The sequence below is a fragment of the Carassius auratus genome, chromosome 10, assembly GCF_003368295.1.
Source record: "Carassius auratus strain Wakin chromosome 10, ASM336829v1, whole genome shotgun sequence".
NCBI lineage: Eukaryota > Metazoa > Chordata > Actinopteri > Cypriniformes > Cyprinidae > Carassius > Carassius auratus.
This window is the reverse complement of record NC_039252.1, coordinates 3,267,549-3,284,372: the sequence shown is the minus strand read 5'-3', so window position 1 is coordinate 3,284,372 and position 16,824 is coordinate 3,267,549. Positions and strand designations below refer to the sequence as shown.

The 16,824-nt window shown below is 36.8% G+C and overlaps 1 protein-coding gene across 2 annotated transcripts in view; it reads right to left on the bottom strand.

The window, feature by feature from the left end:
• Nucleotides 1-16,824, bottom strand: part of LOC113109574 (phospholipid phosphatase-related protein type 1) — a 52,425-nt gene that overhangs the window by 27,643 nt on the left and 7,958 nt on the right. For both annotated transcript variants that reach the window (XM_026273225.1, XM_026273224.1), the window contains exon 2: nucleotides 4,897-4,993. In XM_026273225.1, the coding sequence (XP_026129010.1) occupies nucleotides 4,897-4,956 (60 nt within the window). In that variant the 5' untranslated portion in view covers nucleotides 4,957-4,993. The remainder of the gene's footprint in view (nucleotides 1-4,896; nucleotides 4,994-16,824) is intronic.

Here is a 16,824-nt window from a genome sequence, read left to right as displayed (position 1 = left end):
ATGTTATGATCGACAGTGTCAAACACAGCACTGAGATCTAGCTATTCCAGTACCGATATTTTGCCAGAGTCACAATTTAAGCGAATATCATTTATTATATTAATGAGTGCTGTCTCTGTGCTGTGATGCGGTTGAAAACCAGATTGAAAATTGTCCAGGTATCCATTTGAGTTTAAGTATTTGTTCAGCTGATTAAAAACGACCTTTTCGATAATTTTGCCTATAAAAGGAATATTAGATATTGGTCTAAAATTGCTCAAAATGGTGTTATCAAGATTGCTCTTTTTCAGGAGGGGCTTAACAACTGCAGTTTTTAAGGAGTTTGGAAATGTCCCAGAAAGAAGTGAGGTGTTCACCACTTCTAAAAGATCTGCTTCTAAGCAGTTAAGAACACTTTTGAAAAAAGATGTGGGAAATGTGTCAAGATAGCAGGTTGACGATTTTAGGTAATGCACTATTTCTTCAAAAAATTTGGTCTCAATTGCTTCCAAAGTAGACATATCTTTTTTATATTGTGGCCGAATCTGTCTGACTTCTGCATTACTTGAGGATGTGCTAATCACCTTCCTGATATTGATGATCTTTTCAGAAAATAAGGAAGCAAACTCATTGCATTTGCTGTCTGAGTGCATTTCACTGGGAATCTGACTTGGGGGGTTTGTCAGTCTCTCAACAGTGGCAAAAGAGTACGAGTGTTATTAAAGTTAATGTTTAGTTCAAGTTTTGTCTTCCTCCACATCCGCTCAGCTTTTCTGCGTTGTCTTTTCATAGTCTGAACTGCTGTTGATCTTCTCCAAACTGATTTTCTGTCTGTTTTCTTACTGACTATTATTGGAGCAATATCATCAATAACATTCTTAACTTTTGAGTTGAAGGAATCAAGGAGAATATCAACAGAGTCTGCAGAAATGCTTGGTGTTAAAGATATAGCCTCCATAAATAGTACACTTGTGTTCTCGTTAATGCATCTCCTCCTGACAGAGACTGATCTAGATACAGTTGTAGCAGATATCAATATATCAAAGAAAATACGGAAGTGATCAGATAATGCTACATCCTTAATAACAATGGATGAAATGTTTAGACCCCTACTGATGATTAGATCCAGAGTGTGTCCACCTTTGTGTGTGGGTCAAAGCACATACTGAATCAGGTAAAAAGTGTTTAGAAACGATATCATTTCTTTTGTTGTTTTGTTTTCTGCATTATCTATGTGAATATTAAAATCCCCTGCAATAGCAAAACAGTCAAACTCTGAGTAAATCATTGATAACCTCTTCTGTGACCTCTTCAACAAAGGCTGGAGAGTATTTTGGAGGCCTGTAAATAATAATAAACAGAATGCGTGGAGTACCTTTCAGCACAATCCCTAGATATTCAAAAGACAAGTACGGACCAAATGACACTTGCTTGCATTGATAGACGTCTTTAAATAGAGCAGCTACACCTCCACCTCTCCTAACAGTCCAGCAGACACTCATGAGAGGGGCTGCTTCATTGAGGACTGTTTGTTGCACTGCAACTGTCTTCGAGCCATGTTTCGTTTAGAAACATAAAATCCAGATTGTTTGTGGTTATAAGGTCATTGATTAGAAATGATTTTTTTTAAGTGAGCGAATGTTTAAAAATGCTAACTTGGAGTTATTGGTGTCTTTACATCGATCTTAGTTTGATGCATAATAGGCCGCAGATTAGATGAGTTTGCCCTTCGGCTTGAGAAGGCCTTAGACTTTCTATCAAGTGATAAAACTGAAATAGAGAAAGCTACAGGGCACACTGGGTTCCCGCTTGTTCTGTAAGCATTTGTGAATGTTACTGCTATTATAGCGGGGACCCGACACATATCACTGAGAGCTGCTATCAGTTGTTTTTGCTTCACCTTCAGCAGATAGAGGGTTTTGGCCCTGGCTTTGTGGCAGCTGTCGGAGAGCTCTCACGGGAGCAGGCCCCACAGGCTTTGGTTGTTGGGGGGCCCGCCGTTTTTTTGTTGATATCTGAGGGCTTGCAGCAAATGAGTGAGAGAGTTTAGTCCCAGCTTTCACCAATTCCTCCATTTTCTGTGAAAAGCACAAGTGGAGATGCTGGAGAGAGGGATAATGTGTCTGGTGAGATGGGCTGTGTCTCTGGTGTTTCCGGTGGCTGTGATATGTTGTCCTGGCTTCCCTGGCTGTTTTCCAGAAAGTAGTCTTTGGGTGCTAAATCTTGTAGCCATTTTGATATATGACAGTCTGTCTGTGAGGAGCTCTGTGGGCAGGGCTCAGCCGAGATAGTGTCCGTCCCCAGTGCTTGTTTTGGCTGCATGGTGTTATCAGTGTCCTTGTGGGATATGTTAACCACATGATGACTCGGACCCGGTGTGTGTATGCTGAATGGATTGACACACTCTGCTGAAGGATGACAGAGGGAGAAGTAGATATTGTCCTTAAAGGAACACTCCAACTTTTTGGGACTTTAGCTTATTCACAGTATCCCCCAGAGTTAGATAAGTCCATACATACCTTTTTCATTTCTGTGCGTTCTGTAAGTGTTATTTGACCCACCCACCGCTAGCCTATCTTAGCACAAAGACTGGATGTAAATTAGGGCTGCACGATATTGGGAAAAAATTACATTGCGATATTAAATTTTTCTGTGATATATATTGCGATATGAAATCTAATCAAATTTTTTTTCTTACAAACAAAAATGGGGTTAGCACACTTCCATTCTCATTTTAAATGATTTAAACATCGACACCATCGTGTCAATTGATTAATATGCGCGAGGGAGAGAAAGCAAGACAGCGCTCGTGTTGTTTGAAGACGGTGAGCATGCGGCCTCTCTCTCTCGCGCTCTCTCTATATCTCTCTCGCGTGCACGTGCTCTGTATACCACTCTCTCTCTATGACACAACGTGCAGCCCTAATGTAAATGGATAATGGTAGCATAGTAATCCCAATAAGTAACAAAATAATGCAAACATTTTCCTATTTACATAGTGTGATCTGTATAGTCACAGCATGTACAAATAACAAGGCTATATGAGACAGAGACCATTTTTATCGTATAAATACTGGGAACTATATTCTCACTAGGCGTAGGAGCACAGCTAACGTTACTTGGGCGGAGTGGCTACTTTGGCAGAGTTTTGACATCACAGTTCAGTATGGTTTCGATTCAGCAGAGGGAAAAAACTAAACATATTTATTTATTTATTGATTTATTTATTATTATTATTAAACTGTTGTTTACTGAACAAATTGTTTCTTGATTTCAAAGATTTCAAATCTGTTATTGAAATAAATTTAGCTAGAACATAATTTTTTATAGGGATACAAATCTACCAAAGAGTATGCTCTAAACTATAGGGAGGTTACCATAAACAACAAAGCCCAAACTAAAATGTTATTAATATTTATTTTTAAATATAATAATCAACGCTCAGCTTAATGTCAATGTTTTGGTAGCATAGTAATCCCAATAAGTAACAAAATAATGCAAACATTTTCCTATTTACATAGTGTGATCTGTATAGTCACAGCATGTACAAATAACAAGGCTATATGAGACAGAGACCATTTTTATCGTATAAATACTGGGAACTATATTCTCACTAGGCGTAGGAGCACAGCTAACGTTACTTGGGCGGAGTGGCTACTTTGGCAGAGTTTTGACATCACAGTTCAGTATGGTTTCGATTCAGCAGAGGGAAAAAACTAAACATATTTATTTATTTATTGATTTATTTATTATTATTATTAAACTGTTGTTTACTGAACAAATTGTTTCTTGATTTCAAAGATTTCAAATCTGTTATTGAAATAAATTTAGCTAGAACATAATTTTTTATAGGGATACAAATCTACCAAAGAGTATGCTCTAAACTATAGGGAGGTTACCATAAACAACAAAGCCCAAACTAAAATGTTATTAATATTTATTTTTAAATATAATAATCAACGCTCAGCTTAATGTCAATGTTTTTAAATTAACTTCTAAATTATAATATTTCTATTTGTTTTTGAGGGACGATCGCACTCCATGCTGCTGTTTGAACATTAAAGAACACCGAAACGGCTTTTATTGTCTGAATTTCCAGAAAAAAATTGACATAATTTGAATGATGAGAATTTGCTTCCTACCAAAAGTAACGACATTTTGAACTGGAAACTCGTGCGTTGGTTAAAACAATGCTGTATTTGTTGGGTACACATGCGCACCGAACTTTAAGACCTGTTCTGAAAAACTTTGCTCCAAATACATGAACCGTTACACTAAATGGCACTGTTCACGCTCAGTGGAGAAAGAGGCATCTTTCTGACAAGCATTCAGTATTTCCAGAGCCAGATGAGAAACTCTCTCCAGGTATTACAGAGTTAGTTGTGCTCAGAACTCGTGGAGTAATCTGAGGGTCAAGCATCATAATCAAAGATCTAGTGGTAATAGTTCACTGTGCAACACTTGCAGGGCTAGAAACTAAATCTTTGACCACGGAACTACAACTCCATCACATGGTTTATGATCCCATGCTAGCACATATTTCTGCTGAAGTAGAAAGCTGCATGTCCTGAATACTCCTCTGCAGTATCAGCAGCTCACAGCCCTAGATGTCTGGCTTCCAATGTTCTCGGGTTCAGGCAAATGGCACAGCGGTTCATCTCACAAACCCAACAGTCCTGTCTGAGAGATATGCAGAACTCAACTTGCCGAGGGAGACGAGAGCTTTGAAGTGCCTACACACAGTTCCCAGTGATTAAACAGGATTTGACCAAAAATATAATTAAATTCTTGTCCATTTTCAGAAAGAAAGGATGTCTTAAAGCCGTATCAGTGAGTAAGGCACAGCACGATAACTGGTGAATGGAAATGAAATAAATGCAGCAAGGTAATTGTGTTTTGGCTAAAAAATAAACTTACCTCCACAAATATGAAGCATGGGATGATGGAGTAACTTCGGTGTGTATTATCTGAAGCCATTTTGCATCAATGCAGTAAAAGTTCCACAGTTGGCAATCTATGAGAGCAAGTAGAAGTAGGTCAAATTAATAGCGCATTCAATCACAATTACAAATTTACTACAATTCTATAAAATGTAGAGACAGGAAAAACAAGAGAATGAATGTGGGAAAACAAGAAGTAGTTACTTTTGTAAAGTGATGTATTTTGTGTCAGACTTTTCAGCTTCAAAATTCAAACATTTCTGTTCAAATACAATTTTTTTTACATACTTTTATTCAGCAAGGACACACTGAATTGTTGAGAAAATAAACTTACAGATGTACAAATGTACAGAAGTTGTGTCCTTTATGTTGTGGGAAAGGAACAAACTAACTAACTGAATACATAAATACATACACAGGAGAAAACCCATGACTTGAAAATGCTAAATCTGGGTTTCATGTCTACAAAATTCTGCTGAGTTCAGTTAAATATCCTAAAATGATTTCTGAAATACCTAAGCACAACAAATTCCACAGAGGATCTGAAAATGAGATTCATTGTGTAAATTTGCTGTCTCCTAGGGCGGCAATTAAGCAGAAGTGTGTACATTTTTTGATGTTAAAATATTTTATCCCACCCCAGTTTTAGAAGCAGAAACTACTCAGTAAGACATATCCGGATGATTCCTCAGAAAAGTGTAATACTCTGGCTTTGTGGCCCAATCAAAACTAACCTGATGACACAATAAATGGGTCTAGCTTTGGGGATGATTTTTTGACTTACCACTAGGGAATTTTGGGGGGGAACTTGTTTGAAATCATTTTTTTATTTTGACAGTTTCATTTGGTGAAACTTGTGGCACAGAAATTAACAGTCCTATCAAACTTGAGTTAAACTTCCCTCTCATTTGAAATTACAGGAGCTAGTTGGTGGGGCAAGTTGTTGTGGCTATGATTCGGAAGAACTGCTCATAATTGTTCCTAACTTTTTCTTCCGCGAATGTACTGGAACCAGCATTTGTTTTCCATGATGACTGTGTATTTGAGCATCTATCTATCTATGCTTTCTAAAGCAAATACGCATCACACACATTCAGAGAGTGAATTCATGCCATGAATTGCATCATTATTTAGTTTATTGCAAAACTCATTTTTGTGAACTACAGTACATGAGACTAAGAAAAAAAAAGTTAGAGGCAGCTGTTCAGTCATCTTTCCTTAATTGCCGTGTGTGACAGACCTCGACAAAAAAGCAGTTTTAAGTCAATTCATGTAGTGTAAATAATGGCCCAAAAAGTATTTGGACAGTTAAGCCACTTTAAAAAATTAATGAATATATCAAAATATCATTGAAAACACCATGAAGTGGCACCTGATGAGACTTCTGTTTTGATAGGGGTCTTAGTTAGTATATTGGAACAGTTTGGGATCTTGACCAGTTTGGTTTTTTAATTGCAATTCTCTGTTAATTGGTCATGTGTTTATCTTAAAAGAGATGAATTTGAACATTTGTATACTCCTGATGAAGGTTGTGTGACTGAAATGTGTGATTAAAAATTTATTTTGCAAGTTAAGATAGTGTGTGGGAGTTCCTTATATGTTGACACGACCTACAAGGTCTTATTTTTCTACGCAGCTATCACTTACAGGTGTGCGATGAAGTTCGTTCACTAATTAATTGCAATTCTAAAATGGTACATTGACTAAAATGGTGTATGCTTTACAATAAAAACATTTTCACCCAGGAATTGCAAGAAAATTCTAGCCTGACTACGCCAGACTTCCACTCAATATCAATTCTCTTCTGTACTTAGTCTGAGATCTCCCAATTTTCCTCAGGCCTCATAACAACCGGCCAATCAAAGAACAGAGGGCGGGCTGAGAGCCGTGACGTAGATGCTAAGCGGCGAATGTAAGATCGTAGTTTAGGTTAGGGAAATCGAAAACGACAACAGACATGAAAACGCTTGTCAATTATGCCCTTCCATACTCTGTCCACAAAGCAAAGTGTAGTAGCAGAGTTTGGTTTGGTAATTGTATTTAACCATTCAAAGCACATAAATTTGTTAAAATAATCAAATATAGTGAAAAACTAGCTCTTTTTCACTGCTGATTGCATTTCAATGGCATAAAATCACTTGTTTAAAAATGCATGATAATGATGTTTCCATGGCCATGTAGCACAGCAATGTCACACGAGTGTGTAACTGTGATAGAGACCATACTCCAAAATCTACCGGTTGACCAATTTCTACCAGTTAATCATATCTACTAGTATATCACCGATGCCTAGCCCTCGTCATGTAGCAGTACCGTCTTCCTCCATCTGCTGTTCCTGGAAATAATGAAGTCCTCATCACTCCTTTAGCTGCTGCATCTGTGCATTACTAAACATCTTTTCATTTGGACCCTGTCAGCCTAGACAATGATTCATGAGACTATTACCTCAAGTAAACTGACGCTGCTGTAGGTCCAACACTTGGTCATTGCTTTACATCTTAGAAGGTCTAGACATTCAGTTATGCTGATACACAGTAGTTTATATCCCTTCCTTCCTACTAGTATCGTTTATTCACAGTGTGTCCCTTGACGCACGTTGTTAAATTGTTAACAGCTTTCAGAGCACCTGAGAACTCTTTCCTGAAGTTGCTAAACTGAGAATAGGAGTGAAAAAAAAAAAGAATAATAATTTTGATAATACAACAGCCGTTTCTGAAAAACCCACACATCCCACCTGGCTTGAATTTACATTTACATCAACATCCTAAACTTTAATGAAACAAAAAGCTTATCTACTATGTGGGAAATACAATCTTTTGTTAGTTTCACATTCAGTTTAACTTTTAAAAGAATTGTTTTCTCCAGTTTGCATTTTCTGTGACGAAATAAGAGTTTTTATTTGTTAAGAGTTTTGACCATTGTTACAGTTGTGACACTCACAGTGATTATGTTTCAAAAACAATAGTAATTACCAGTATACTGAATCTTTTCTTCATAAAATTGAAGGCCTGTTTCGAACGTGACAAAAAAAGGACATTATGATGGGAAACTCCAACTGGTGAATGAGATATGATGTAATCTGACAGCACTGCATTTAAACCTCCACCAACGCCGTCTTTCATCTTGTCGCTGGCCTCTGTCTGCCGTTGTGCGCTCATGTGTTTTGAAGGGGGTGTGTCTTTGGACAGTGATTATGCATGAAGCCTCTCTGAAATCACCTACCCTACCTTTAAACTGGCATGTACAAGACTACTGTTTGCGTATGCACAATACTTCCAAGTAAGACTACCGTTTTATTAAAGAAATGCATGAATAGAATACAAAAAAGATCACATTAAAGAGCAATAAAAATGGTTGAGATTGTATAATTTAAATACATCATTAACTAGGAGGTAAAGGTAAATTAAACAATAATAATGTTACGGTCCAATGCTAAAAATCACCTTTCTTACATAATGTTTACACATATGGTAAGGTAAGGCTAAAAAACAGACTGTTCGAAATACTAATGTTTATTGTCAAGTTCAACAAAATTTGTTTAATTTGCCCATTGACAATAATGCAGGTGAAAATGTTTTATGCTATCAACTGCAACTGGATGTGACGAAACAAGGACTGTGAAAACTGTTTGCAAATTCATATGAATGTCATGCATATGTTTTTGTATGATCTGCTCATGGATGTTTTACCTACAATTATTTTCGTACTAGTGAGATCGTTAAAATTAATTGAAACTGCATGCTCAAGCACTACTTACATACAGAACCACTTCACTTTTATCAATTTTAGGCTGCAATCTACCTAAACCTAAATTAATGAGAATGAATATTGTTTGTGTAGCTATAAAAACCCTCATCTTGTTGCTTTTCAATAAAAATTGTATTGCTAAAAGCGAACACCTTCACCTTAGGGCTGTACAATGGAACTTCATCCTTTCTATCGCCATATCTGGTTGGGACATTAAATTCCAAGTTACTTGCAGAGTACGTCCATGGTTTCCTGTGAACATTTTAGAGCAGATCCTTCATTCTACAGAAAGACCCAGTGACAGCAAGAAGAAAGTCCTACAAAGCCTTCATCCAAATAACATGTCATCTGAGCAAGTAAGTAGCATCTCCCCATTTTGACTGGAGCATGGTACTACACCACTACTTTTTACAATACTTGGGTTTTGAGAGAAGAAACAAGGCTGTCAAAGAGGACATAAAACATCTAAGGCATATGAATATCAAAGCTGAACAGCATCCCAAGGATTTATATGACTCAGGACAACAAATGTTCTGCAAGTTCAGTCAAAACACAGTTAACTGGACTCAAACGGAGATCTGTAATGGCCACTTAAAATCAAAAACTGACCTTAAGGAGAGCTAGATGCTAAGAGTTTCTCTTCAGAGAGTACAAGCACACAGTCAGAAGTAACATGCAAGTCTGACATTACTCTCAAAAAAAGAACAAGTTAAGCCCATGAAACACAAAGTCGACTTCCAAGAACTAGTGACAACAAAAGCCAGCCGTGTTTTTGCCTCGCATCGGCTGCGCCTGAACCGAAAATCTGCACTTGAACAACCAGCACGTGTTCTGCGCCTGCATGAGAACATTTACTGTCTGTATCAGCAGGTATCCATAGTCTATATTTGTCATTTAAAAGGAGAAACCAAAACAAGGATATATGAGATATATGCAGATATATAAAATGTAATCAAAAGCAGCACTTTACATATGTTGACTTGGATGTATATCTGAGCTGAAGAACAGCTCTACATCATCAACTTACAAAGCCCCCAATACTCACTGGAATGATTTCATGACTAGCACTGAAGTTTTTGAACAGGCAGAGCTTACTAGCATCAAGGCCATGCTGTTCAAGATGCAGCTGCAATGGGCAGACCACGTCTTCAAGATGGAGAATTATCAGCTAACCAAGAACGCTGCTGCAAGCTGCACTCACCCTTGGCCATCACGACCAAAGAAGAGGTTTAAGGACTCTACAGCAAGACCTACGGACAGATTATGGTTAGGGTCTAATTTAGCCTCTGATTGCGAATCCTGGAGACACTGTTCACCAGGATGTCTATTGCTTCAAGATAGCATGCAGGGCTGGTCTCGAAGACTAAAGGAGACGGAAGAATAATATGACACTGCAGCATATAAAACCAATACAAAATGAAAACAGAACGCTTATGTATGTTTGTGATTTCCCTTTTTTTTTTGTGAAGGAATATCCTTGAATACCAAATGGAATGAGACACTAGCTATGTTTCCATTCAAAGATTCGAATTAAATGTATTTATTATATTGCATAAAATATTTGTGAATAAAGCACCGTTTCCATCCAACAACTCCGGGACAACAAAAGCGTCACTCCCTTCTAAACTGGCACTAAATATCCCTAAAAAAACTAGAAACCACTAAATGCAAAACTACCAAATTTTGTTATAAGTTTGATTGCAACATAAAGGCTAATCATGGCTGTTAATAGCATTCACCGTCTGTTTGAACACTGTTCGGTTCATTTTTGGCCAGATAGAAACTGCACACAGACTGTATGTTCATCTACATACAGTGTCTGTAAATCCTATCGCTGACAGCAGGTGGCGCTTATGGAACAGCTGAATTACAACTGTTTCCCGTAACCTCCGTGGACAAAGCATTACTGTGATTAAGAACACTTCCTTTACGTATTAAATGGAGCGAAGATGAAAACAAAATGTCATCGTATCGCACCTGAAAAGAGTCAGAAACTTCAAAGGTATATTCATATAATTAATTCATTCATATATTGATTTGAATAATTCCCTTGGCACTCTTTTAAACCCTCCCAGCTTTTCCACCCTGTTTTCACTCAAAATGATGATACTGTTACTTAAAAATGTGCTTTATGCTGCACATTATTTAAAAAGTATTTATTTATCGTGAGTTGTTAAAATTGCGGAAAATCTAATATGGTTTTAATGATAATTAAAAGATGAAACGGTAATACTGTGGCGAATTTGTATCATGATTTATCATAAAACAAGTATTTGTTACATCACTAAATTTGAGTGGGGGAATCTTTGAAATGACTGAAGTTGCTAAAAAAATATCATAAATGTGACATCAACTTAAAAGACGAAAACTAATCAGCATCACATCTTGCATAGAAATGAAACACACAGAGACACAAGCAATCTAAACTTAGATCAAATGTGTTATAAACACTGTAGGAAAGTCTTCAACCTTATTACAAAAAGCCTTAGTTTGGGTTCTTTGAGGAAAGGGTTTTTGAAGGAATTATGATTTGCAATTGCCTGTGAAGCAAACATTGCAATCATGCTACGGAATTGTGGGTGTTTTTAGGGCATTTCTAGGTTGTTGCTTGTTGCTATCGCTTGGGGGTTTTCCTTCACGATGAGATTTTATGCTTTATCATCCATAATACTAAATGCTGAGTATTATTATTTGAACCTCTCGCCTTCCAATCCATGCAGAATTGTTTGCACCAAAGTAGTCATTAATCGTCTGAGATTTTCCAAAACCCCCAAGAATGAGTAATATTAATAGTAATGCTTGCCTTAGCAAACAACACCAATTATTCTTAGAATATTCTTGCTCTCTATTGATTAAGCACTCAGAGTAGATATAACAGTTTGGTTTATTCTATCCTTTGGGGAAAACGAAACAGAGAAGCCACACAAATAGCAAAACAGTAAGCATTAATACTGTATATGACATAAATCCAAATTGTACATGACAAAAGTATCCTGTTTGCATGACATATGCATGAATGTGTAGGAAAAACTCAGGTCGGGTTATTCACTGTTGAGGTTTGAGGAGAGATAAAGCCCTCTGGCTGTGTCCATCCCAGCCAGGACTGCATCTCTCCTGCTGGCGAATCTGAGCCTGAGATCCAAGCACTGCCCCGAGGGAACGGTTGTGACATATCTCCAGCACAACATCTCTCTAACTGCCATCAGTGTAATGTGATACCAGTCAGAAGCCACTAATGGACTGGGGGTTCATGAGGCCCAGCTCAGAGAAATGATGAAGGACCAACTGGTGCAAACAGACTCTGTTGCTTAACCTACAATGCCGCCTTCCGGTCTACGGCTGGACTGGAACGCTCTTCATAGACACAAACTCTTTATAGGAACTCAAACAGTATTCCTCACGCAAAGCATCCTTTAGACACTATTGATTACAATAGTTGCTAAGCTAATCAGATCGATACTCTAAGCTTAAAGTCATTGTGAAATGGAAACTCCGATTATATTCTAAATGCATCGTATTGTATGATTCATCTATGCACAATTTGTTTTCTAGTAACGTTTACTCAAAATGTCATAACTCAACATCCAATTAGAATGACAGACTTCTCTCTGGTGGTGTATACCAGACTTCTCCAAACATTTATTCCGTGTGAACCCTGCTACTTTCTTACAATCAAATGCAAGCTCAGATATAGATCTGCCAATTAACAATCAATTCACATAACCCACTCCACATTGTTTCTTTTCCGATAATCTGTTTCACTCGGATGCACGTTTATGTATTTTAACTATATATTTTTTTCAGATAAAGAACATTTCTCTGGCTCAGTTGCCATCATTGATGTTTGTCATGTGATGTTTCCTCCCAGACCAGTTAAGCAAAGCTCCACCCACAGCCAATTTCATTAGTTAACTTAATCAAGCAGTCATGGCTGTCAAAAACAGATTAGACTTTGAAAAATGGTCGGATCTGATCACAGCAAAAAGTAATGCTACCTATAGCATCATGTGCTGCTGATGCTATGCTACGGTTATGGTTACATATTAGTCTTTCCGTTAGTTTTAAAAAGCACCTTCATTTCCTGAGCCCCTAGATGCAAATGAACACAGTGTAAACCACCAAAATAAAAACTAGATGGTTTAACGTTTTAAAAATTAAGACATGAACACATGTATATTAGTCATTTTAAGTGATTTTCAAGTTATAATTTGTATTATTTTTATACAGTGGTCAATTTTATATTTTGCAGTACAACGGTGTTACTGCTATACATACATTCATTTGTTTAATATATCCATTTAGAAATTATCACAATAAAATATGTAGTATTAATATGTAATAGAGTTGTTGTGATAGACGGTGCTGACGGTGATACCGGTGTTAAGCCGCAACACTGGTTATGTCACTTGCCCACCGACCCCCACTGTTGTGGTTGTTGTTGTTTTTTATAGTAATAAAAATAATTTTATCATTTAGTGTTTTGCCGAACGACAGTCGCATCACAGATTAGATTTCATTTCTCCAGTGAGGAGAGTGAGTCGAGCTTACTGAGAAGAAAAGAGTGAGGTGAGACAGACAAGACAATGGCAGATGATTTACTTTCGAAACAAAATGCAAAAGTGCCTGCTTGGCAATATTTGGGATTTTGAAAAGACTGTTGATTTTGCCATATATATATATATATATAAGGTGACTTTTTTCTTTGTTTTACTTTGTTTCTTGTTTAATTGGTTCCACATTGTTGGCAGATTTTTAGTTTATTTAAACTTTGTGTCATTTATTTATTTTATTTGACATCAAGGTGTACGCCGTGCCTTCAAGCTTTCCTACACATTTTGCTAATAAACGTTCTACGTTTCTTAGTTATTGGGTTATATATATTTTATGTTTGCCTATATCCAGTTGTGTATACCTATTTAAACTTTATGTAAGTTTTTTGTTATTTCATATTAGGCATAGTCTGCCCTGCCCTATAGCATGGTGCATTTCATTTGTTGTGTTAATAAAAGTTTTATGTTTTATATATACTAAACTGTTTGACATTGTCTTTTGTGGTTGCATTCAATCAATTGACGCCAAACTGCTACTAATTCAAAAGTGAAAGTAAAATGCAAAAGGCGATTTTAAGCTATTTAAAAGCGAAGGAAAGCGAGGAAAAGAGGAAAAATTCAAACAAACTAAAAACTAACAATTGCTTTATGCCGAACTGCCGCTATAAAGTGAAAGTAAAATGCACACACCGCTTTTAAAAGCTATTTAGTTTTACAAGCTACTTAAAAGCGAAGGAAAGTGAGGAAAGGGCGAAAGCCCCCATCCCCACGGTGATACCAGTATTATTACTGGTGTTGTTGTCACACATCGATTAACTGGGGAGAACATTTCCTCACCGCCACAAAAACAATGGAAATGTAACCTATGACGAGACACAAGATTAGAATGAATAGTCGAAAATTAATAGTCTGCTAGACATGAAAAACAGTCTGCAGGTGCATTTTGAATCTTTTTTTTTTTACTTGTTATTTTTTATTGAAATAAAAATCATTTCTGCTAAACGGAGTACAAATTATCATATGCAGTAAAATACAACATTATATACAAGCACTGTAAATGGTTTTGCCACGTACTAAACTGACTGGCTTCTCTCATGAATTGACATCAGTTTCTTTAGACTTTAGAACTGAACAGGTGCATCTCAATAAATTAGAATGTTGTGAAAAAGTTCATTCATTTTTAATAATTTAACTCAAATTGTGAAACTTGTGTATTCAATAACAATTCAATTCACAGAGACTGAAGCAGTTTAAGTCTTTGGTTCTTTTAATTGTGATGATTTTGGCTCACATTTAACAAAAACCCACTGATTCTCAATAAATTAGAATATGATGACATGCCAATCAGCTAATTTTAACTAGTTTTAACATGTATACGGAACAGCACTTTGACATATATTAACTGTGACACCGAATTACGTTTTTTATCTGTGTGATGGGTTAAGTATTCATCTAACCCGTTTTAAATATGTCAGCACAGAGATGAGAAAATGAAGCGCAGTCAAGCAGAGCTCAGTTTAAATGTGTTCTCTGGAACGAACGCATAAATCCAAAGCATCTCGCGTGGCTAATTCTCGCTTCAAAGCCTTCAAGAGCTACACACTCTATCCTCTTTCCAATTCACCAGCAATTAACAGTCAGGGAAAATCAGCAGTGCCCTGCAAAAAGTTGTTCTAAGGGGAAACCATGATTTTCCTTTGCATTTCAACTGCTGGGTAATTAAAACCTTGACTGAGGCGTTTCCGATTATCTGCCTTGGAGAATTAACCAAAGCTTTAACTTTCAGAAGAACGAAAGGGGTCACAGCGGATCTCAGTATTATTCATCTTCCTGTCTCTCAGGTCAGCATTTCAGCTGACTTCACACCTGATGGATATCTGACCTGGCACACTTCATAGCATTTTCGATTAAATGGTGCTTTTACAACTAAACAATCAACTACTTGTCTACAGGCCTATATCATTCTGTTCAAACACTGCCAGGACACTTTCCAAAAGAAAATCGACAAATAAACCCTTGGCCAACACAATGACTTGTTAATTTGGGCTCAAACATTTTACTTGTCTCAGATTTTCCTGCAGGATAGGATACTGAGGTTAATATACAATAAATCACGGCAGCGGCTCACATCTGCTGCACTGTATAGTAACTTCTACCTTCAGATTTTCAGGAAAGAGCTTTATACAGTTCCAAATGATCTTTTTATTGACTGAACGAGTTTGCAGTACCTTTTCTCAAGAATCACAATATTTTCTGCCTTTTTGTGCTGTTTTGCAGTGTTTATTCAACTGTCTTGATGCAATAGTCTATATGTATAGTCTGTAATTACAGTATATCTTTTCTATACATTATCAATTTTTATTTTATTCAGTAAGGGCGCATTTAACTGACCAAATGAGATGAAATACATTTATATTGTTGCAAACGATTTAGATATATTTTTAAATCCATTATTTAAAAAAAAAAAAAAAGAGAAAGAGAGAAATAAGCAAATTGGCATATTAAAATGATTTCTGAAGATCATGTGACACTGAAGACTGAAGTAATGATGCTGGAAATTCAGCTTTGGTTACAAGAATCAATTACATTTGAAATATATTAAAGAAAAGAAAAGAAAAAAATCCTACTGACCCCAGACTTCTGAGTGGTCTATAAGTGGTCTATCTGTGTATCATTAATGAATTTTCCATTTTTCAAGGCGTGGAAATCACAGTTTTCCCCTTCAATTTCCCCAATGACTAAGGAAAACCTAAATCAAGGCTAAAACTTGCTAATATTACCATCTTCTTAGGTATTAATAGTCTCTACATTATCACAGAAAAGTGTAATTTTTTTTTTCAAAACTTCCATGAATAACCCAATAACAGGAATCAGTCCGACTGTGAGATTACCATCCGTCTATCAGCCATGTGTTCACTTCTCATGAACAGATGTTACTAAATGAATCCCTTCGTAGGCTTTTCCTTGTCCCAGACAAGCTATGTTCGTCAACATCATGTTGGTCCAGAAACAACAGTCCTGTCAACCAATCAGATTTTAAGGGTTAGGGCTTGCAACAGAGCTTCAACAGCATTATTATCAAGCTGTTATTCCTCCATGACTTCAGAGCAGCTAATAGTTAGAGCTACAGCTGGGTTAGTCAGACAGCAATGGCAAAAGATATTGATGCTGATCCAGGAACATGTCCTACTTGGCCAAAAATCAAAGACAATGGTTGACTTACTTCTTGCTCCAAAAAGCATACAGGGGGGGAATAAATGCATATTTAGTCTGAGCATAAGCTATAAGACTGAGTGATTTCAGGTCAAGCATGACTAAAATATACAAACAAAACACCTCTTATCATTTTAAATGAATATATTGTGAAGCTCCAGACCCTTAATTTGGGTAACCACAACAACCAGAGACCATGCTTTACACATGCAATGCAATATGTGGCCCAATAACTTAAGGGGATCCCACATTGTGTGACCAGTCCATGTCTTCACGATATACCACAGTCCGGCTTTGGTGCAGAAAGATCCCAAATGATCTTCAATAAACGGCAGGATACAGTCAATTAAATGAATAACTAAATTCTGCTTTTCTATCCAACATATGTATCTGCA